Source organism: Hippocampus zosterae, chromosome 14 (genome assembly GCF_025434085.1).
Source record: "Hippocampus zosterae strain Florida chromosome 14, ASM2543408v3, whole genome shotgun sequence".
Lineage (NCBI taxonomy): Eukaryota > Metazoa > Chordata > Actinopteri > Syngnathiformes > Syngnathidae > Hippocampus > Hippocampus zosterae.
This window is the reverse complement of record NC_067464.1, coordinates 3072042-3094604: the sequence shown is the minus strand read 5'-3', so window position 1 is coordinate 3094604 and position 22563 is coordinate 3072042. Positions and strand designations below refer to the sequence as shown.

General features: G+C 45.0%; 4 protein-coding genes across 12 annotated transcripts; 3 read left to right on the top strand and 1 right to left on the bottom strand.

Annotated features, from left to right (window-relative positions):
* The first annotated feature begins 626 nt into the window (after nt 1-626).
* On the top strand, nt 627-7982 carry LOC127615183 (cocaine- and amphetamine-regulated transcript protein-like). Of its 2 annotated transcripts, XM_052086772.1 has the most exons (4): nt 627-809; nt 901-981; nt 1162-1282; nt 7973-7982. In XM_052086772.1, the coding sequence occupies exons 1-3, from the start codon at nt 669-671 to the stop codon at nt 1267-1269; spliced, it is 330 nt and encodes a 109-aa protein (XP_051942732.1). In that variant the 5' UTR covers nt 627-668; the 3' UTR covers nt 1270-1282; nt 7973-7982. The 2 variants fall into 2 exon arrangements, with proteins under 2 accessions (XP_051942732.1, XP_051942731.1); XM_052086771.1 differs by lacking the exon at nt 7973-7982 and having other exon boundaries at nt 629-809; nt 1162-1435.
* LOC127615171 (microtubule-associated protein 1B-like) lies at nt 2227-9967 on the top strand. 2 transcript variants are annotated; one of them, XM_052086755.1, is made up of 6 exons: nt 2297-2381; nt 5207-5355; nt 5467-6048; nt 6216-8245; nt 8401-8742; nt 8861-9967. In XM_052086755.1, exons 3-6 carry the CDS (start codon nt 5628-5630, stop codon nt 9014-9016), a joined length of 2949 nt encoding a protein of 982 aa, XP_051942715.1. In that variant the 5' UTR covers nt 2297-2381; nt 5207-5355; nt 5467-5627; the 3' UTR covers nt 9017-9967. The 2 variants fall into 2 exon arrangements, with proteins under 2 accessions (XP_051942714.1, XP_051942715.1); XM_052086754.1 differs by lacking the exon at nt 5207-5355 and having other exon boundaries at nt 2227-2381.
* Nucleotides 9968-11043: 1076 nt separating this feature from the next.
* On the top strand, nt 11044-13900 carry gadd45bb (growth arrest and DNA-damage-inducible, beta b). Its single transcript, XM_052086770.1, has 4 exons — nt 11044-11145; nt 12147-12248; nt 12903-13125; nt 13396-13900. Exons 1-4 carry the CDS (start codon nt 11102-11104, stop codon nt 13498-13500), a joined length of 474 nt encoding a protein of 157 aa, XP_051942730.1. The 5' UTR covers nt 11044-11101; the 3' UTR covers nt 13501-13900.
* Nucleotides 13901-15838: 1938 nt separating this feature from the next.
* On the bottom strand, nt 15839-21535 carry gng7 (guanine nucleotide binding protein (G protein), gamma 7). Of its 7 annotated transcripts, none has more exons than XM_052085343.1 (5): nt 21406-21535; nt 21089-21237; nt 19598-19760; nt 18291-18406; nt 15839-17547 (listed from the first exon to the last, which is right to left on the bottom strand). In XM_052085343.1, exons 4-5 carry the CDS (start codon nt 18369-18371, stop codon nt 17422-17424), a joined length of 207 nt encoding a protein of 68 aa, XP_051941303.1. In that variant the 5' UTR covers nt 18372-18406; nt 19598-19760; nt 21089-21237; nt 21406-21535; the 3' UTR covers nt 15839-17421. The 7 variants fall into 7 exon arrangements, with proteins under 7 accessions (XP_051941303.1, XP_051941305.1, XP_051941306.1 ...); XM_052085345.1 differs by having other exon boundaries at nt 21089-21240; nt 21406-21531; XM_052085346.1 differs by having other exon boundaries at nt 21089-21324; nt 21406-21518.
* Nucleotides 21536-22563: the final 1028 nt, after the last annotated feature.

The window sequence follows — 22563 nt, the reverse complement described above, 5'->3', positions numbered from 1 at the left end:
TGGTGATATGCACAGATTGAATGCAATTCTCAAAAATTAGTGACCTGGGAAATATTACAAGGTGCACAAAAATAATGTATATTGATGGCAATACAATTTTAGTTATGGTGAACCCCCTTCCCTCAATAATGTGATTGCGGTTTAATATGTGATTATATTTTACGGTCCTCTTCACATGTATTTTTTAACACATGTATTGGTTATTGGTCCATCTTCTGATCAGATCAGCAATCGGTTATCATTAAAAAAAATCCTGATCATGTAAAGCTTATAGTAATAAAAACTGTTGAGTACATTAAAAAAAAGAAAATGAATTGTGCATTCGTCATATTGTATTTTTTTTAAAATAAAACCTTTGCTCCTTGTCCCGTGGACTAACCTGCAAAATAAAAATTGCACTGCAAAATTCAAAAGTTGCGCCTCAAATGAAGCCATCCATACACAAAACTGTTCTCGACAGTAAAACAATTATTTCAAGCTTTGAAAAGTGGAAAGGCTACATCTAATGGGCACCCGTGACCATCCATAATTCCTTTGGCAAACCCTCGGTGATGAGGTTCACGAGGGTCATTTCCTCCATCAATATTTCAGACACTCGCTGATGTCACAGCCCCCTATAAAGAGCGGGAGTACACCTCCAAAGCCAACCTTCACTTGACATCAGCACCATGTTGAGCACCCGGGCCTTCCTCCACCTCTTCCTCCTCCTCGCCACCGTAGCCTTCCTGTTCACGTCGGCTACCGAGGACGCTTCGGTGGAGACGCGCTCGCTGGATTTCACGCTGAAAAATCAACAGGAGAAAGATCTGGTGAGAGCCCCATGTGTGGGCGTTTGTGTGAAATAAGAGCTGGTTACACACAGTACAGTACTGCATATGTGATTTGATGGCTTTTACACAGATTGATGCTTTACAAGAAGTCCTGGAGAAGCTGAGGAACAAAGAGATGCCCTCTGAGAAAAAGCTGGGCTGGCTGCCCTCGGTAAGTCCTTACCGGGTACTCCTGTCGTAGTTTTATTTGACTCAATTTAGTCCTTTGAGCATTTTTATTTGACTTCAAACTCATTCACTCTCATTGACGGCAATGGACGAGTTGTATATTGTATGAAAGCAATTGTCAATTCAATTCACATAAAATAAATTTTTTTTTTGGTTCTTTCAGTGTGACGCAGGGGAGCCATGCGCCGTGCGTAAAGGCTCCCGAATTGGCACGCTGTGCAGCTGTCCGCGAGGGACTTCCTGTAACTTTTATGTCCTCAAGTGCTTGTGAAAGATAACAAATGCATTGCATTGGTCTGCATACTGTCCTGTTTCATGTGTTGTGACAATTCCAAGCGTCATATGAAAATGGCTCAAGAGTTGTTTTGCTCAGGGGCAACTTACTTGTTATTTTGGTGAGAATATCAAATATAAAATAAGTACATGTTGTGCCTTAAGTCATTGTTGTAAAAGAGAGGGGGGGAAAATGGAATGTTTGTCCTTGGCGTTGATATGCGAGTGACTTTGGTTCATAATATTTGTGATTACAAAAAACATTTGAAATATTTTATCTGCACGCAAATGATACCTCTGTACAAGAGCAAATATTAATCAGAGATGACATGCCCCTTCAAATATTTTTGAAGCAGAGACATTGTTTGCTTGCGCAAAAAGGATTTTACCATGCGTTGTCATTTATGGCTATGACGTGCCCGAAAAAAAAAAATCCACCTGTTGCTGAACCTAACCCTTAATTCATAAATATTACAAAACGTATTACTACATTGCATCTTATATTATTGTTATCGTATTATGCGTTAGAGGGAAAAAAAGAGGGCCGATTCGGAATCAGTATATCAACGGCATCTGTGACTAAAAAAAATAAAAGCATTTTCATTATATTGCTATATAGAAAACACCACAACAATGACCAATATGCCAATTAAAATGTATCATATATAGATTAAAAAATACATATTAAACTTTTTAGATTGATTGATCTATGGTATGTTGCTTTAGCTAAATATATATAAAAGTAAGAAAGCAACAATTACTACGACAATATAAAATTATGATGTGTCATTATGTCTACGTTTTTTTACGAGATTTTAACTTATTTCATTTTTTTTCTACTAAATTATTACGCAGCCATGTCTTCTTTTGTTTATTGAATTCTTACATATTTTCTACATAGGTAATAATAAAATGAGATCGTGACTATACTATTTATTATTTTCTTCGCGCGTTTCTTGGGGGGAGGCGATTACGTCACTCGCGTCATCCAACATGGCGTCCAACAGCCGGTTGGAGGAGGAGGAAGGCTGAGAAGGAGGAGAAAGAGTGAGCGGGACGCCGCACCGATCCTCGCTGCTCGCCCTTGAAGGACCAAACCCATCCGCACAGGTACGTTTTCAATTCTTATTTCTATATTTTTTCACAAATCGTAATCATGGAGGGAGACGCAAAGAAACAGGCTTGATGGCGACACCGCAGGATGGATTGGACGTCAATAAGTCATGTGGCCAGCATCCGACCCTACAGTCGTATTTTTGTCGGAATTACATAAAAATCATACATGCGTGCGTGCGTTTATTCTGATGATCTGTTCAGTACCAGATGCAGGCGACTGTCGAAATATGACCATCACATTTCATAATACTATGTTGACACAATGTCTAATTACAAAGTGCAATGGTACCTTGAGCGAGGTGTTTAATTGGTTTCTCCTCTAATTATATTTCACAAATTGAATGGAAATGTCACAAGAATAGAAATATACAGTTGGGACTCAAGGAAATTCAAATGAAAAATCATGAAACCGTTTTTCTCCACCCTTTCTCCCTCATCTGTGCTGATCATTCTGAGGTGTGTGTCTTTGCCGCCTGTTGACAGTACAAGACTGTCAAGAGAGTCGTACGGATACATTGCACTGGCGCTAAAATAATATTCCTTTCTCGGCTTCTCAGTGCGGGAATAATACGAGCCATTCTTCACAGAGGATAAAGAACATACCGCTGTGAATAGTCGGCACAGATAGAGTATTTGGCGTTTTGACGCATGTCGGCATTGACTTTTTTTTTTAATCTGACGGCTGATTTAAAATTGTGTACAGTTGAGGGAACTATTTATTTAAATTTTCAGTTAACTTTATATGTGATGCTATTGATCCTGGGAACTCTGTATCTTTATTTATTTATATTTTTTAATTAAAAAAGAAAAGTGAAAGTTAAGATTTTAGTTATTTAGAATTGTTAGAAAACTACTGTAAAAAAATATAAGGAGCCATTTACTTGTTTAAGCTTTCATTAAATTTTTTAAGACATCCTGAAGACACTGAGAGCTGGGCTTTTTGTTACAATTTTTGCCTCACATCATAAATACATAAATATTTCTATTTTTTTTTAAATTTATATCATTAATTGAAATTTATATTTTAATCTTATTTCATCCATGAAACAAACTATACACCATTTGGCCAGATATTTTTGGAATTTTTTTATACATATTTTTTCCGATGTATATTATTTTCATGTGTATTATCCATGCATATGTATATTTTCACATTATTTCATATATTCAGCTCTTTATGGTATGACATTTTAAATTTAATGCATCGTTTTCATCCATCTTGGGGAGCGGCCATTTCGGCCTCATACCGCCCTCTGCTGTCAACTGAAATCGACGTTGAACTGACGTCAGGCTCGCATTGCAAACTTTGCAGGTCACCCGTTTTGGGGACTTGGTCTTGCGATGTCTATTTTGATGTTTGACATAAACCAGAGCATCATTACATTGAAATATTCACATTGCTTTGAGTGGCGCAAGTGTACCTAATGAAGTGACCGGTGAGCGGTAGCGAGGTTCTCTGCTGTCAAAAGCATTTTTCCAGCGATGCATCAACTTTTAATGAGGCCGACGTTTCAGCTTAAGTGCACACAACAAAGTGTTGCTGGCGATCGCAGGTATTTTGCTCCTGGGATGTCGACTCAAAGCCTGTCGGCCTGCGGCAATTCCCTTCTCATCACACGACTTGGCAATAGTGTCCCTGCCCTGCGCCAATCCTGAAAATAATTCGTGCCTTCTCAAAAAAAAGGGATTGTAATTGCGTATAAATGCCACAAGAAAGTAGCCAAACCCGCGAAAAGTAACAAACTATCAACACCTTCTAGCGTGCACACAATCATGAGCGCATGTCACGTAAACATTTGTAAAGTGGTGCCATGAGTTACAAGTTTTGACTTTTTTCTTCCTTTTGCAACTTTATTTCTGTTAGGTCGTGACGCTTTAACTTGTAAAATGACAGCCTATAAAAATTGCCTTTTTTTTTTCTCCTGACTTTTCGATCTGTGAAAAATGACACTTGCATTTTGGTGAAATATTGTTGGAATGATGACTTCATTTTTGTATAACTGTGATTTTGTTGTTTTTAATATTCAATTTTTTTCTAATTTTGCGGCTGTGCTTTCATGATATTACTTTTTACATTTGGAAAATGACATTTTGTCATGGAAAGTTGTGACTATTGTCAAATTCTGACTTCATTCTTGTAATAGTACATTTTTTTTCTTTTTTTTTTTTGCATATGAAGGCTGAAATCCAAGTGGAAAAAAAAATCCAATCCAACTTTCACATCCAATTTCATGGAGCTAATTTAGTATTTTGGTTGAAAATGCAGATCAGAGCTTCTGGCAGGGTTGAGGCCAGCAGGGAAGGTCTTAACCGCCCCGATGGCCCACCACAGTCTGTTGCCATAGTAACCCGCCCTTCCCGGAAGGAAGTCGAGTGAAGGGCAGCAACAAAGTGAAGTGAAAACAATAGAGACTCACACCCATACATAAGCGTTTGGTGGAATTTTAAATCAAGGACAAAAATATCAGGGCAACATACAGGAAGTGAAAATGGGGCAATTTTTTTATTTATTTTTTAAGGCATCCAGTGGATTCCCATTTTCTGCAGCTGGTGGAGTTTTCTCAAATGAGGGCGCTAATCTACTATGACGGTAGTTTGCTCGATACCGCCCCATACCGAAAATTAAGGCAGCCGGAGTTGGACTCGAGTGCAAAAAAAAAAACTTACTCTTTTGTTAAAAAATGGATTTGATGCCTTGCCTTAGTGTTAAAGGAACTGGTCAGCTGCGAAGGTACATTAGCATGTAGCTTGATTCTCGCCTATTACACTGTTGAGTCACTTAATTGTTTTTTTTGTTTTTTTTTTTTTACATTGCTCAGGATTCCCAATAAACAACTAAGATTTTGTGGTTGGACAATTGTGCACACCTCGTGAACTTTAACCCGAACTGCGGACATGGATATGTGAAATGGAAGTCTGCAAACACCCGTCACCATTTAAAGTAGCTCAGATTCACGTCCCGGATAAGGTTTTGTTGTCCGAGTAGGCTTTTTGGATACTAGCCTCCAAAAAAACCTGCCGCTTAAACGAGGGTGCGACGACACTTAAGATGACTTACGCAGTCCCTCTTCTCCTTCAGTTTTCAGATGAAGACCACACCCGCTCTCCCTCACCTTCCTCTTCGCATTCCCCGCCCACATTCAGCCTAACGGTGATCTGCCCCGGCAACAACGGCGTCACCAGGAGGAAGACCGTCGCCCTTTTACGCGGACACCTCCCTGAAATATTTAAAGAGGTGGAATGGCGACCCTGAGCCCGGCGTCCCCCTTTGAACTCCTACCTCCGCCGGCCACGGTGGGCTTCCTCAAGTTGTCCCGTCCGTGCTGCTACGCCTTCCCGGCGGGTCGCGGCGACTGCGCCTTCTTCGCCGTCAACGGCTTCACGGTGCTGCTGGACGGCGGCTCGGATCCGCGGGCTTGCTTCTGGAAGCTGGTGCGCCACCTGGACCGCGTGGACGCCTTGCTGCTGACCCACGCCGGCGCCGACAACCTGGGCGGCGTCAACGGTTTCCTGGACAGGAAGGCGGCCGAGACGCGGTTAGACACGATGAGTGACGAGGGCTCCGCGAGGCTCATCTCACCGGAGCTCGGGGTGGTCTTCTTCAACGCTCCCGGAAGCTTACGGGTGGAACGGCGGTCTTCCGAGTTGAAGGTTTCCAATTGTGAGCGCACACTCGGAATGACAAGTGAACAGAACCCAGGCGTGAAAAAATTGAACTCATTCACTCCCAAAGACGGTCTTAAGCGTCTTTTCAGACTTGCTCCGGAATGGGCTGCTACTGAATGAGTTAAGTTGTCTAACGGAATTCTTTCAATCATGTCTCATCAGGTGCGGACAACGTCGCGAAGAATCTAAACCAGGCAGCCGTCACCACCCTACGCCTGTTGAACGAGTTAAACATCCAACCCCAGCCCATGTTTCGACCGGCGGCGGTCCCTCCGGAGCCCATCACCTTGTTCCAAAAATTGGGTGTGGGACAGCTGGACTTGTACATCCTCACTCCAGCCCAAAACAGCCAAGAGTACCAGACGCTGGTGCGGGACTGGTCCGACGGGGCGTCGCCCCGAGGGATCCCCCTCGCCGCCCTCGCCCCGGTGTCCGCCCTCCTCGTGTGGCACCCGGCTTGCCCTCGCGAGAAGGTGGTCCGGGTACTGTTTCCGGGCATTACTCCGCAGTCCAAACTGCTGCGGGGCCTGGAGATGCTCAAGAGCTTGGCCTTCCTAAAGAAACCCACCGTGACTACCGGCGACCTGGAAAGGATGGGCCACTTTGGGAAAACTCAACGGACGGAGAGCCAGGACGGTGTCCGTTCCCAAGGGAAGGAGGTGGCCAACAAACCAGGAGAAGAGGCTAAGAACACGAGGAAACTATCGGTCGCGGAAAAGAAGGGCTTCAAGAAAGCCAGTGGGAAGGAGGCTAAAAAGAATTCAAAGCAGGGAGAACACGTCGTCCTGAGGAACGGCGCGGGGACGAAGGAGACCCTCACGTCCAGACCAAAGAATGACAACAAAACAAAGCTCAAAAACGACTCCAAAACGGAGTCCAAAAAGATTAAGAAGACACCCGGAAAGGACGGCAAGAACGCACGCGTCCAGACCCAACGTAGCCACTCCAGACCAGACAACGAGGCCACATTAGAAGAGTCGAAACACAAAAAAGAGCCCCACCGTGCCTCCAAAACATCAACCCCTGAGGATATGACTCCCGATTTCCTCCGACTTCCAGAGGAAACGGAAAGAGAAGAGGCGGATACGGCGGATGGGAGGAAAAAGACAGGCGGCGGCCCAGGGAAGGGGACCGCAGAAACTCTCGGAGAAGGTGCAAACGTGCAGGGCGCTAAGACCGCAGACCGACTCGGAGTCGCTAAGAAACCGGCAAAAGTGGTCGGATTCCCAACCCCGTTGAAACAGGCGCCAAAGAACGAGCCCGGCATGGACTTGGACTTGACCCCGACCGAGTACACCCTCCTGGACGGTGCTTTGAGGAGCAGTCCGCCCTCGCGATCCTCCTCCGATAACCAGGCCACCTCTGAGGAGAGGACTGTCGGGCAGAGTTCTTCGGATTCCCGGCCCAACAGCGCCGGCCACACTCCTTATTGTCTGTCTCCGGATGACAAGTGGTGCAACAGAGTCGGCCAAACCGACCCCAGAGAGAAACAGCTGAGTTTCCTCTCTCTGGGGCCCTTGAAGGACGGGGCCTCTGAGCCGTCCGCCTCCGTGGCCAACACCGCCACCGTCGCCACCTCCACCCACTCCATGCCGGCAGAGGTGAGCTCGCCTCAGTCCACCGAAGTGGACGAGTCCCTGTCCATGTCTTTGGAGCACGGCCCCGCCCCGGGAAGTCAGCGGGAGGCGGATGACGCCGGCCATCATCCCAACGGTGGTCATTTTGCCGCCGTGTCCAAGAAGCCTCTCAGGTCTTTGGCGTCGGAAGCGGGGCGGCCTCCGGTTCCGGGCACCTTGCATTTTGAGGCGCCGGCTCACGACGTGGACCTGTGTCTGGTTTCCCCTTGCGAGTTTCGCCATTTCAAAGTGCCAGACTCCGGCTCGGGCGACAACATCCGCAAGGTCGCCGCCAAGGACGCGACGCCGGGCGAATCAAACGCCCCCGTCTGCACGGAGGACTGTCCGTCCACCACGGGCGACGGAGTCCTGGACTCGGACGAGGAGGAGTCGTGCGGTATTCCGACAACCCCGGGCGCCTGTCAGGCCTTACCCCGGGACCCGCTTCCCGCCCGGCTCAGGGATAGCCCGCCTCTGCCTCCGCGTCCCGACACCACCATGCCCGTCCCGCAGTCTGACGTCGGCGCTCACGGCAAGAAAGTAAAATCGAGTGGCGTGCGAGGGAAAACACCCGGGGTGAGTGAACACCGATTCTTAACAGTAAACGGCTCCGCAGGATTGTTCTTGAAATATTTTCTACATGTTTTGTATTATTTCCTGATAATTATTGAACAGCAAACAACAGGTCAAGCCGGACACCCGAGTAACTCCTCATTTGAATTTGTTCCGAGGTTACGGATTCCTCCCCGAAGGCGAGCCCGGGGAAAATCCAGGTCGTAAACGTCATCACAAAGGCTAAAAAGGACGCGACGTCGTCACGCGCGTCCAACACCCGCACGTCAAAATCGACGCCGTCAGAGTGCCCCTCCTCCACCGAGGACGCGAGCGTCTTCGTGGACCTGGCCTACGTCCCCTCCGGGGCGGCGTCGCCCACCGTGGGCGTGGACTTCTTCAAAAGTGTCCGCTCATCCTGCTACGTGGTTAGCGGCGACTGCCCCGAGAGGGAGAAGCTCATGCGGCAAACGCTGGACGCGCTGCTCCACGCCAAGACGGGCTGGGAGCACGCCACGCAGGTCAGAACGCCGACACGTTGTAGTAGTGTCGGAAAGTTCCGTGGACTGCCACTTCCAAAACATACGAGTCCAGATTTTTCAAGACGAGCGTGTCCTTTCTGCTCTTGCGCTTGCACAGGTGACACTGATCCCCACCTTTGAGTCGCCGGCCATGCAGGACTGGTACCAGCAGACGGTGGAACGTCAGAGGGAGCTCGGCGTGCTGGTCCTGGGCTCCAACAGCACCGTGGCCATGCAGGACGACACCTTCCCGGCCTGCAAGATTGAGTTCTGAACAACCACTGCTTCGTATTTGGACCCGGCCTTCCTGTGTAGAGTTTGCATGCCCCCCGCCGTGCCTGCCTGAGTTTTCTCCGGGTACTCCGGTTTTCCTCCCACGTTCCAAAAACATGCATGGCAGGCTGACTGAACACTCAAAATTGTCCCTCGGTGTGATTGTGAGCGCGAATGGTCGTTCGTCACTGCGTGCGCTGCGATTGGCTGGCGACCGGTTCAGGGTGTCCGAAGACCGCTGAACTCTGGCATGCCCGCGACCTTGGTGAGGATAAGTGGATTAGAAAATGGATGGACAGAGAGCGTTTCATCCGCATCATCAGGGATTAGTGAAACTAAACCAAACCCATTCCAGGCTGCTATTGTGATTGTAATCCGTTGATACTGTCGCTGCTTAAATGGGATTGTAACGCAAGAGAACATTTGCTTGTTGTTGTCGCCCATGTCATGATTGTCACATAGATTAGAGTTCTATTTTGTCAAGCCCTGGCTGATTGAATCATCTGATATAATTATTAGCTCTTTAAAAAAATAAAAAGAAAAAAATCGGACGATTTTTTGTTGATTTATGAATATTTTTAGTTTGTAACACTATTCAAACAATGACTTTCAACCCTCTCACTCCCCAAAACATTTTTTTTGGTGCTGATTTCTCTTTCTATTGTTAACTGTAAAGGACAAAGTACTACGAACCAGTCCAATATTCTGCCTGTAATTCCAATCTTTATTGTATTTTATTTTTTACTTTGGGGATAAAAAAAAGAAGCAATTTTCGTGATTATATTTGGATTAATCTGCTGATTAATCAGTTATCAGAATTTGATTCTGGAAAATAGTGCAATCTGCCTAAAAAAAAAAATCTGTATCAGTCGGGCCGTAATATTTTGCGCATCACAAAGAGTGACGGTGACGTTATGTGAGTAAAATAAATAATATTTGCCTTGAAAAGAAAGTGTAACGGTGTCATTCGGGGATTTTTGATTAATCTGCTGATTAATCAGGTATCAGAATTTGATTCTGGAAAATAGTGCAATCTGCCTAAAAAAAAATCTAGCAGTCGGGCCGTAATATTTTGCGCATCACAAAGAGTGACGGTGATGTTATGTGAATAAAATAAATAATATTTGCCTTGAAAAGAAAGTGCAACGGTGTCATTCGGGGCATTTTGATTAATCTGCTGATTAATCAGTTATCAGAATTTGATTCTGGAAAATAATGCAATCTGCCTAAAAAAATCTATCAGTCGGGCCGTAATATTTTGCGCATCACAAAGAGTGACGGTGACGTTATGTGAATAAAATAAATGATATTTGCTTTAAAAATTAAGTGTAACGGTGTCCTTCGGGGCATGAATGACAACGCAAGTTTGGAAGCATGACAGGAAACAAAATCAGTACATGTAAAAATATTTCCTAAGTGACATCTGGCCTCACAACTACAATAATGCTCACATTTTAATCACCATCATTGGATTCTCATTTGAATTTTTACTTAAATATTTAGAAGGATGTTTCTTTTTTGGGTCATATCTTTTTTTTTTTGCATTTCATTATTATCGTTATTTGGTTTATTTATTTTTAGTTCAAAGATAATGGCTTTCATTTGAACAATTCCGTTACAGTATACCTATTTTTTTTTCTACAGCAGAAATACACTTTTTGTTTCACAAACAACCTACTCTTCATGTAAAATATTTCATTTCATTTTCTCCTTTTGAACGTCAGTTTGCTGTGCATGACCACGAGAGGTCACAGACGTGCGTTTAACCAACACAATCAAACGCTGACGTTATTAAAAAAAAAAAGCACTCAAAGAGTCATCAAGTGGTTGCACAAACGTCGTCACGTTCAAAAAGTGGAAAGCACTTATTGTGACGTCAGCTGACCTCAAAGTGACAACGCAAAAGAAGAAAAGAAAAATCAAAGCGACGACGCAAACTAAAGAAACGGCTCAGCCAATCAAAACGCAGCAGAGGTTTCGGTAACCACCCACCCTCCCCCCCTCCCGAAAAAAAAAGTATTACGACATTTGCGGCTACCGAACAAGCAGCAAGTGCGCACTCACGCGTTTATTTCCCCCTGCAAGCATGAGTCCGGAGGGGAGCTTGACTTCCAGCGTCACCGAGAACAGGTGAGCCGCCAAGCCCACTTGCACTCGCTCTCGCCGCCTTCAAGTTTGGTGGAGAAGTCGGTGGAAGAGCGGAGCGTGTTGGATGCGGGGAGGGGGGTTGGGGGGGGGGGGTTCCAGTTTTAGTTTTCGACTACTATTAACTTTCTGCACCTTTTTAAACTATCATTTCATTTTTAGTCGTTTCAAATATTTTTTTATGACTTAACCTGATTGCCTGCGAGAAGTCACGTGACTCGACGCAAGGGGTGTCCAACCGACGGCCCGCGGGGCAATTGGCGTCCATTGTGCTGCGCGACGCAATTAGCAACCTTGAGTTGATCGTCTCCTTCCTCGGGTGCGTTTTTCCTCACAATCCAAGTAGCAAACGACGGGCATTTGTGGCCCCCCCACTAAGGAAGCGTTTTCAGCAAACTAGTGTTTTCGCATGATGCATTTTCCCCCGCGCGGTACAGCGCTAGCCTATGTTACGGTTTACGATCACCCAAATTAGACGCAGATGGTTTGTGTATGTTTAAGGTCCCCCTTCTTAAAATGAATGCACTCAGGTAAGTTGCATTTTGCTTCCCAGTGCAAAGAGAATGTTTACGGTCACCCACATGAGACTTTTTTTTTTTTTTTGCGGCACAATCCAAATATATTGGACGCGTTTATGGTCCCCTGGCCTAAGATTTACGCCAAGAGGTAACGTGTTTATGGTGCACCTTATTTCGCCGTAAACAGACGTTCATTGCTCACCCGTGTAAGACGCATTTTGCATATGGCTCGCATGCGTTTATGGCCCCCTTCCTCAAATGCGTTTTGGCGCATGATGCAACAGGCTAACGCGTTGACGCATTTTGCGTTAAGCGCTAACAATGCCGCACAATCTAATGAGCCAACTGGATGCATGTTATTTATTTTTATTTTATTTTTATTTTTGCATCTCAAAGTGCAAAATCCCGTTGTTGCTTGCAACGTAGGGAAGGCAAAATGTGACCCGTTTTTTTATGGTCCCCTTTCAGGATGCAGTCGGTAGGCGTGGCGCTGGAGGAGCTGCTGGTGACGGCTCGGAAACAAGAGTGCCTGACCGTCGGCATCTACGAGTCCGCTCAGTTTCTCAACACGTGAGTTGAGCTCGCCCGCTTACATAACTCCAGAAAATATACCACATACACACACACATATACATATATATATATGTGTATATACATATATACATATATATATATATATATATACATACATACATACATGCATATATACACACACACACACACACACATATATATATATACACACACACATGTATATATATATATATATATATATATATATATATATATATATATGTATATGTGTATATATATATGTATATATGTGTGTGTGTGTATGTGAACAGTTTTCAACCTGATGCAACATTTTAGGAACACTGTCGAAAAAAACCAACATTCGCAAATCTCCCGTGTCTCACAGATCACTGAAATACGGCCTTTAATTTCTATTGACGTGACTTAGTTTTGTTTTTTTTTTCTTCCCCAAGAAATGTTTTATTTATTTTACTCCGCACCCCCAGCCCCACCACTCAATTTTAGTTTTATTAGTTTTTGTTAACTGTAATAACCTTGCCGTATACTTGCGGTTATTCCTTATATTGTATTGTATTGTTGTTCCTGTTCCTGACGACGGCACATTTCCAACTTTGAAAATTCGGGCAATTTTGCAACCAGAGGCGCAACGACGATGAACCTCGCCTTCATCTTTTAATCTCTTTCCCCCAGGGACCCGGACAGCGTGGTCCTGTGCGTGCTGGCCGCCGATGGCGACGAGGCGGACGTGGCTCTGCAAATCCACTTCACGCTACTGCAGTCGTTCTGCTGCGACAGCGGCATCACCATCCTGCGCGTGTCCGGCGTGCCGCGACTACGCCGGCTGCTCGCCAGCGTAGACGACGACGACGACAACCGCCGCCAGGACGGAGACATACACTGCATGCTGGTCACGGTATGACCATCAACATCATTTTTTTTCTCCCATCCAAGTATTTGGTCACAGATGGCAACTGCTTGATTTTCCACAAAAAAAGCGCTTTCTCGATAGAAAATGTTGTTCCGGATGGCTTTATTTTTCCAGACACACGTTATTACAAGGTTATTACAAACTGCTATTCTTTACCATACAAATTAAGTTTTGTCACAAATTGATATTTTTAGCCAGCAGAGAACTCCCACCATTTTCGTGTTCCGTATATTATATTACGTTTCTGTCCAGCAGAACCCCCAGGCTGACCACTGCCGTCTCCAGGAAGTTGGCATCTACTGCCAGGAGAGCCTCCGCGTGGACCAATGGGTCCCCGAGCTGGTCTTGCAAGATCGTTGAAGGGAAGGAAAAAAAAAAAAAACACGGCGGAAGTGTGCCGCTTCGCTCCCAGATGAACTTTGAGCCCGCACACACAAACAAGCGTGAAGCTGGAACTCGGGACGCATGACAAAGCTGGACTAGGAGGAAATTCCACACCAGGGCACGCTTTGCCGAGGAGCCGGCGCGGGCTCCGGCCGGCCCTGCCCCGGTGCGCGTTTCTGAGAAGCGAGACAGGAATGCGGCGATAAAGGCGCAGCAATCCCGTGCGCTTTGACGCACACAAGAACTGAAAAGTGCAATTTTAGTAGTCTGCCGTTTGCTTCGGTGCCTTCAACATCCGGGAGCGTTAAAAGAGAAATGTACTGGAACGATGTTGCTGCCTGTTGGTTATTTGACACAAATAAAAATGATTTATTTTTCATATGAGCTCGACGCTTTCGCCGTTTCAGATTAAGCAGGAAGTTGTACAACACGTGTTAATCCCTTCCCGCAATTGTTTATGGTCAGTTTAATTCACCATAAAAAAAAAAAAATAGATTTTCTCTCGGCACAGGAATGAAAAATTATTCCGTGTTTTTCCAGGAGGGCGTTCCAAAGATATGCTATATTTTTAACAAAGGGGAATAGATTCCGAGAAATAAACTGCCCAGATCGCAGATAGAAAATATGAATGGGCTTTTTAAACGGTGGCCCAGTACCGACGTATCACTGATTGGGGACCAATGTTTTGACTGTGCCATATTTAAAAAAAAAAAGTAAGATTTGACAACAACCTTCCATAGTTTTCTTTCCTATCGTTTCTCACAAATGGCTTTATTTAGTTGTCTGAATCTAGAATCACAAAAAAAAATATCCTGAATTTTTTTTTGTTTTTTTCCCATGAAATAATGTTCCGTTTTGGCAATATTTTGCGATTAAATACCTCTTATTAAAAAAAAAACTTTAGCAGATAAGTAATAAAATGCAGCATTTTACCGAATGGTTTTGATAGCAAAATATAGCAGTCGAGTCACAAAAAAAATTCAGTAAATACAACTTGCATACAATTGTCAAAAAAGTTTCTGGCAGTCAAAAGTCAAGCTTTGAAGGTTTCCCACGGAGCTAAATTGCCACTGAAACTGCCAAACAGGCAAAGCAGCCAATGCACAGATCAGCTTATGCTTTCGATACCGAAACCTGCAGATGCATCTTGCCAACCGCTCGGGGCATGACTGCTATCTTGCTGCACATGATCATGTACGCCCTCACCCCCCCCCCCTCTCCCCCCTCCTTCTCCAACACGGAATCTTCCCCTCTTCACTCCTCCCGTATTCGCCGCTCACGTTTTTCCGACAGGCTGGGACAGCAGGAGAACACACCGAGGCACATGGACGTACTCGGGTTGTTTTCACCAAGAGTGCCCAACCTTCCTTTTTTCTTTTTTTACCGGAGATTTATTTTCGAACAACCTCCCGTTACCGCACTTACACACGTACACATACGCTTGAAGGAAACAAAAAAAACGAAAGTAGATACAAGAGTTTGTAGTGAGAAAATGTCTGCCTACCTTAGTGTGGGAGAAATGAAATGGAGGCAGCGACACACTTTCGCTGCGTACTAAGTGCAGAAACGTCACTGTCGTAGCTCACGTGTAGTTTTAAAATGCTTCCCCATTATTATTTTTGTTTTGCTAATGCCATCGGCGAATTACAGCCGGCACAAACTTTGACTGCGAATAAAGAAAAAAAAAAAGATGTATTTCAACAGCCCTGATCGCAAGCTACAATTGCTAACTGCTAACAACTTCCGGTGTTACGGGAAATCTAGGTTACAGGTGACCTGCTTTTTATTTTTATTTTCTCTTTTTTTTGTGAAAGTGAAACTGATAGGATGCTTGGGGTGCAGTGTACAATAACACAAAATATAGACGATTAATAACGCACACGAATTTTCCCGCTAGCATACCCCCACCCCCCCCCTTCCGTTGGGCACTGCTGGTTCACACCACACGAGGAGGACGTGGAAGCCTGGGAAACGGTTTGGTTGAGTCCGCTTTGAAAACCTTTAAAGGAGTAAGGAGATGCTTGGCATAATATTTTCCACAAACCATCCCCGTTTAGCAAACAAAATCCCAATATTTTACCACCGAACTGCTAGTCAATCCACCCCCGCTATTCACGGGATATAGAGAACAGGCCGGGCCGCGAATGGGTGAAAGTCCCCGTATGTCTGACTTCCTGCATTTGGGGCGGAGGGGGGAATCCTCTTTAAAGATCAAAATATGGTACTTAACACATCCATTTATTTTCGGGCTCTGATTTGAAGAAAAACAGCGACAACTTCAGGATCTGAGCACAAAAAAAGACAACAGAAGAGCATATCTTTTTATTGTTATCTACCTGTCAATATATTTTTTTTCTTCGACAACAAATATCCACAAAATATTAACAGTGTGAGAGAAAAAACATGACTTGTGTATGTATGGCACATCAGAGAACACCCCCCCCACAAAAAAAATAGATGTTCCTTGCAATCATCAAGGCAATAAAAATAACCCCACCCCCACCCCCCAATAACAAGAATGGCGGATTCGGGGATGTTTCGATATGAAAAGTATGAAATGTACGTTTTTCACACACACGGGCACGACGAGGACGCAGACTGCCAAATGCTTGGCATGTAAAATGGCCGCCACCGCGGCCATATGACCAATAAGTAGAGTCAACGCTGACTAACTTGACAGAATCGAGTTGGTTCAAATCAAAAATATGAGGCCACTTCACATCCCCATTCACACAGCACAACGACCAGAGAAAAAGTCCACTTGATGGGTAGTGTGAGAGGGGCTTCTGATACTACGTCCACAGATTTAAAAAAACAAGGAGGGTCAACTCCGTACCCCCGTTCTTTCGCAACCTTTCACACAGTGAGCGACACAAGGAAAAGATATGGAAAAACCAAACTTTGACAAAGTGGTGAGAGAGGGACTACTGGTCACAGAGATGAAAGAAAGTTTGTACAGGGTTTTTTTCCCTTTCTCTTCACTTTCATTTTTTTCACAATCAACGCAAAGGAAGCAGCATTCTTATTTGTGTCATTAAAATCAAGACGAACAAGAAGCGGGAACTTGTTGGGGGGGTTTTCGGGCGGGAATTTGTCACGTTTATATATATGGTGGCCATACACTGTGCGGGATTTAGCATGTTTCAAACGCGATGAACAAGAAATTTAATGTATTTAATCGCTTTTCAATCTATTTGACACTGCTCGTAATTTGTTTTTTCTTTTTTAATGATCTTGGGTAGTTTGGGGTTTTGGAGAGCTTTGACATTGTCGTGTCAGATGAAGAAGCGTGACGAAACTTACTGCCGCACCACATCGCCAAATCCAATCGATTCCCAATCGGGCTTCTGTTCAAAAGACGGGGAAAATGGATGGGTCGACTTCACGTTGCCAAAGGGGCTTCTGATGCTACCTCCAAAAGGTGGAAAATGATCCCACCCAGCTTTGTACCCCTATTCTGTGGCTACTTTGTACACAGGACAGCGTTACGGAAACAAATAAGAAAACGCCAGCTGGTCTACGTTGTACCGTACGTCCATCTTAATGAAGACAAAACGTCAACAATGTACATCAAGGTAAACCTTCCGTCTGTCCCCACGTCACTGCGCCTCAATCCTTGGCTCCACCTCCAAAATAAAAGCATCCCTTTCAAGTTAAAATGACACTTGTCGATAGTTGACCAGCATGATGTGAAAATTAAAACGAAGCACCTTGGCTCACACGGATCTCAACCACTCTGATCAGAAATAAGAACACCATTATTACCGATTACCCCCCCCCCAACCCCCCACCACCACTCCCCTACCTCCATCTTGACTCCGACCGCAGATTATGGCGCTTTTCCAGAGAGACTATTTCAGACGTGTGCATGTGTGTTTGTGTGTGTGTGGAGCACAGCTATAGGATGATGCAGGGCTTCTTGTCCTTAAAAGGGTTTTCGGAGGTGGGAACGCCAACCAGCAGCGGGTCGCTACGAGCATGCTGCTCGCAGTAGCTCATCAGGTCGGCGGCCGCTTTGGACACCTGACAGGTAGGGGGTGGGGGTTGGGGGGTGATGACGCACGGGATGGAGGAGGATATGATAACGGATGGTGGATGAGAAAGAAGGAAGAAACAGGCAACGAGGTTTAGGTGTCACAAATACTACAGTACAGCAATATCTGCGGTAATCCATATACTGAACCAAAATCAACTGCAGGAAGGAATTTAATCGGGGTTGTAACACAAACCGATTTGAATCGGAAAATTGGTTTGATTCAGTCCTATGTATATGCAGGTAAGATGACAACAAATGCGTTGCCTCCTCCCCGCTCGAATCAAATAATAAAACCCTCGGAATTGAACCCGATCAAATCGTGACACTTTAAAATCAAACCGGCTTTGAATCGCGTTCGTACCGTTTATGTAAAGTGCTAGCGCGCATATTATTTTTTTGTGCCCAAGTGGCAAGTTAATTTGCGCTAACATGTTATTTAGTTTAGCATGCGAGCTAATTCTATTGCTATGCCGCATGTGGAAGTGGTTTGTGTTGAATAACTTAACGACTGAGCGCAGTTACTTGTTTAGGATTGCGTCATGGCTAAATGGATGGTGTTGATGCTTGATTATCCTCTCCACCTTAAATGGTTTTCTGCCGTCTTGTGTCACCTCTACACAATTACAAACCCATTTAGGGACAGGACGTCAATTATTTGTGAATTTTCACTATTTGCAAGGGGGCTACATTGGTACACTGGATTTAAAAAAAAAATAAATCTAAGCAGTACCTTAATCCGCTCAATGCCCGCTTCAATCCTCAGCTGCTCCACCAGTTTCCTGGCCTGGGCGATATTATTAGTGGTGGACATACTTATCCATCAGAATGCACCAAAACTGCAGAAAACTGCTTCAAAGAAAGAGAGAGAATTTGTAAATGAAACAAATCCGCCATGTAAGATAAGATATCCTATATTTGTCCCAAGCTGGGGAAATTTACAGCCTCCAGCAGAAAGAATGTGGGTAGAAAGAAGAAAAAACAAACAAACAAACACCGTTCAATTAAGTGCAAAATCAATACAAAATGGACAAATCGCAATGCTATTTACAATTGTTTTTCACGTCATTTAATTATTATTATTATTATTATTATGTACACTCAGTGGCTAGCTAAAGGCAACCAATAGAAGAGCTGTCCCAAAAACGTCCGCCTTCTGAAACTTCTTGTGTTATCGTAAGCTTATGTTCTATTACAGAAAATGATCATTTACTAATGATCATTTTCTGTTTGAACATCATATTCTTTCATGTCAAGATGACCTAAATTGCATTCTGTTGTTCAATAATTGCTTAGACGTGTTTTTACGTTGATAGATTCTGATTGGCTGTTGGAGGAAGGGAAAGCAGGAAGTGATTTTAGTTGCCGAGGAGTGTTTTCTTGATCGTGCTACTGTGCTGACGACTTTTCCCCCCTCCTTTCAATAAAGCTGCCGTTTAAACGGAATCCACCTCTCCTTTTGCCGTTCGTAAAGTAGAGCCAGCCATTAAAAACAACGAACCCCTCAATTTACATTCTTACAGATGGTGCAGAGTACGTACCTAATGACGTGCCCCATCTCAACTGAGTCACTATCGAGTCGTTATAGCGCCTCTGTGAGGTGACCAAAGAGCAATGCAACGCAACACAAGCGCCTCGAACAGCAAACATTGATATCCATCCATCCATCGGGACAATTTAGAGTATTCCATTAAACTTATTAGCCCCCCCCCCCAGCCAGGAACCTTTCATCGCTTATTAGCAAAAAACACAAAAGGACCTATTTGCTGTTAAACTTTATGCGCCCTCTGGCGGTATCTTTGCACTGAACAATTTAAAGTGAGTTGACAAGTTTCATGAGATGCAAGTGGTCATTTGCTGCCATCTTGTGGTATTTATACGAAATTACAAACAGTTCGCAGCTGGCCGTCAATAAGAAGCAGATTATCACTATTTGTGGCAGTCGAGTGTATTTACAGTCATGAATATTTGCACTCTGCATTCAATCTAAAATGCATCAAAAACAGCCCCGAATGCAGGCAGCGAGTCAATGACGGTTACCCAAATAATGTCAGGCGGGAGCTGGATGAAGGACACGACAGGTGGGCTCACATTGACGTCCTCCTGCAAGAACAGTCTCACTGTGTCCTTTCTCACTCGGATCGTCACCCTCTTGGCTCGGGAGAATCCAGTTTAATTACTCCACTCGTAAAGTGTGGGCTGGCTTATTTAATCATGAGGGAAAGAGAGAGAGGGGGGGAGGGACAGACAGAGATATTGTGACATGAGGTATTCGCATCATTCCAATCTTGGTGACACCGTTTAAAAAAAAGTTGGGTGAACTCAAAAATTCAAGGTTGAGCAATTCAACAGAAATATTTGAGGTTTTGCAGTTGTGAAAATTGGCTTGTCCGCATTTCACAAACAACAGAGAAATGAGTTGTCAGAGTTGTCGTCCCCAACTTCAAGATCGAAACTAAAACGAGTCAACAAATTGTGGTGGAACAAACAACACGACAAACAGCGATTTGCCCAAAATGTCATTAATGTAAACATGTTTTCACAATGTCATGTTAAAATGATATATTTTATGATCTAAAATTACATAAAATATATCCAAATAAAACCGCTGTTATTTTTTTAATACAATATTGTAAAATCATCTGCATATGGTCATTTACATGGAGGAAAATTTGCATAATGTAATTAGCAAAATGTAACTTTTTTAACACAATAAATAATTATGCGATTGAGTTAAAACTTCAAATGGTTCTTATGGTCTTTTTAGCCGGCGTTCGTTTTTAAAAAATATATATATTTACTGTTTATCAGTATTATGAAGGATTAAATAAAACAAGTCCAGAAAAATGCAGACAAAATGCACCGTTTGATCATGATCGATACTTTTGATATCATTTTACATGAATTGAAACGATAAATATCTTACCACTTAAACAGTTTTTTTTGGTTATCATTATGAATATTTGATTGCATGGCTGGTCATTATTATTAATGTGCTCAGCCTGTTGATCGCCCCCCCCCCCTGCAAACTTTCTCTTGTGCTTGCATGAATTGGTCGAGTTCGGGGTGTGCGAGCAACTCGCGCGCGCGCCCGCGCACGCCGCCGCGCGCATACGCACACAACCAATACGATTTGTGGAAAAAGCTGACGCCGATCAACCAACGTCGCGCGCGTGCGCACGAGTACACGCACGCCGCTCTATGCATCAATCGTGTATCGATCCAAACGGGCCTCCGCTTCGGAACCGACGTGCGCGGTGCACGAGAAGCACAATGCGGGGGTTTGGACGGCTGGAACAGCGCGTCCCTTTTCGGATGTTCACACAAACGCCCTCACACACACACACACACACACATATTTACGCCAACACGATGTGATGGTTGGGGGGGGGGGGGCGCAACAGGCCCTGATGGGTGTCACTTAGCCAAGATGAGATGGTGTGTGTGTTGGGAGGGGGGGTTGTAGTCAGACATATAACAGCCACAATGGCCACATGCCTTCATGTTAAGATATTTTGCAAATGGACCTACTTGTGTGAGCAGTCCGGTTGGGTAAACCCAAAAAAACAAAAAAAAAAATCTTCCAATCATCCAGAGTCCAACACCGGCGGCAGCGGTCTCTCCGAGCCGGCGATGGGTTGGGAAATCCGGCTTCGTGACACAGATTGAGTCCGCCTCCGCTGCTAGGGACAGGGGATGGAGGAGAGGGGGGGAACGGGGGGAGAAGGGGGTGGAAGGCCGGCCGCGCAATCGGTACTAGAGTCAGGCTGCGCGTGCATAACGTGGGGAAAATACCGGCAATCGAAATCGTGATCATAAAAAGGAGCGATTAATGTGGCCCAACTCACCTCGGAATGCGCTATTGGTGATTTAAAGGGCCAGTCGGCTGTTTCGTCAGCAACCTCTCCCGCCGTCGACCAGGAGCCAAACGCCTCCCTCCTCCTCTCTTCCCCCCCCCCCTCGCTCCCCCTAGCGTCTGTCTACCGGGGGTCCCATCCCTCGAGCCACAACATCAGCGTTTTCCCACTGCACGTAAAAATAAAAAATAAAAAAATAAGCGAAGAAGACATTTTATGCGAGCGGCCATCATTTAAAAGTGCTCCCAGGTGCATAGAAATAGTCTACACACCCCTCGCCCAGATGAGCGAGGAGTACAATTCTCACAAGAACTCTGGTGGCGGCGAGATAGATTAGTGGGTAACACGGCTGATTAAAGTCCTGGAGGGTGGGGGGGGGTTGATCAAAAAAGGACTGACAGCTACTTAAATCAATTTGACTTTTTTTTTGTTTGAGAAGGTTGACAAAACAATGGAAGATTTTTTTATGTGTGTAAACATTGGCAACCCAGATTTTAAAAAAGTTGCGTTGAAGTGGCCCAAGGAGCAGGCGGTCATTTTTTTTACCCATAATTTCATTATTTTGGTCCTGGTTTTTTTAACAGTTTTTACAGTTATCCCTTTTTTTATTAAAAAAAAGCTGGTCCATTTTTGACCCCCTAATTCGGTTCATTTGGACCCATCTGTTATTAAGGTGCATCGTTGTTTATCCTGCAGTCCACTGTTCTGTCACAAGAGGGCGCACTCATCCCATTTGTGCTTGACATCCTTTGCAGAAAGGTGTGGAGGAGGGGGCTGGGGGGGGCGCTCCTTCGATTGCGGCACAAACAAGAGTGCTGCATGAGCTGGATGCTGGATGTGAGAACCTCAACGTGACATCCCCATGCGGTGCTCAGTCGGCAGCCATGTTGACAGGGAGTGGGAGGAAGGCTTGGGGATGACGGCTGGGGGGTGTCCTCGAGCGGCGCACAACCCACCGCCGAGCCGTCGTAACGGCCGCTGAGCTTGTCCTCAGCCGGGGGTCAGGCGCCGCGCAAAAACCGCGGTCGACGTCACGCCGTCTCCGTGGCAACAACGCGACGGTGGGTGACCGGTTAACGGCGTGGAGGGGGGGGGGGGGGGGGTAAGGCAGGCCAACGCGTGGGCTGTGAATTCTGATCCCGATGACAA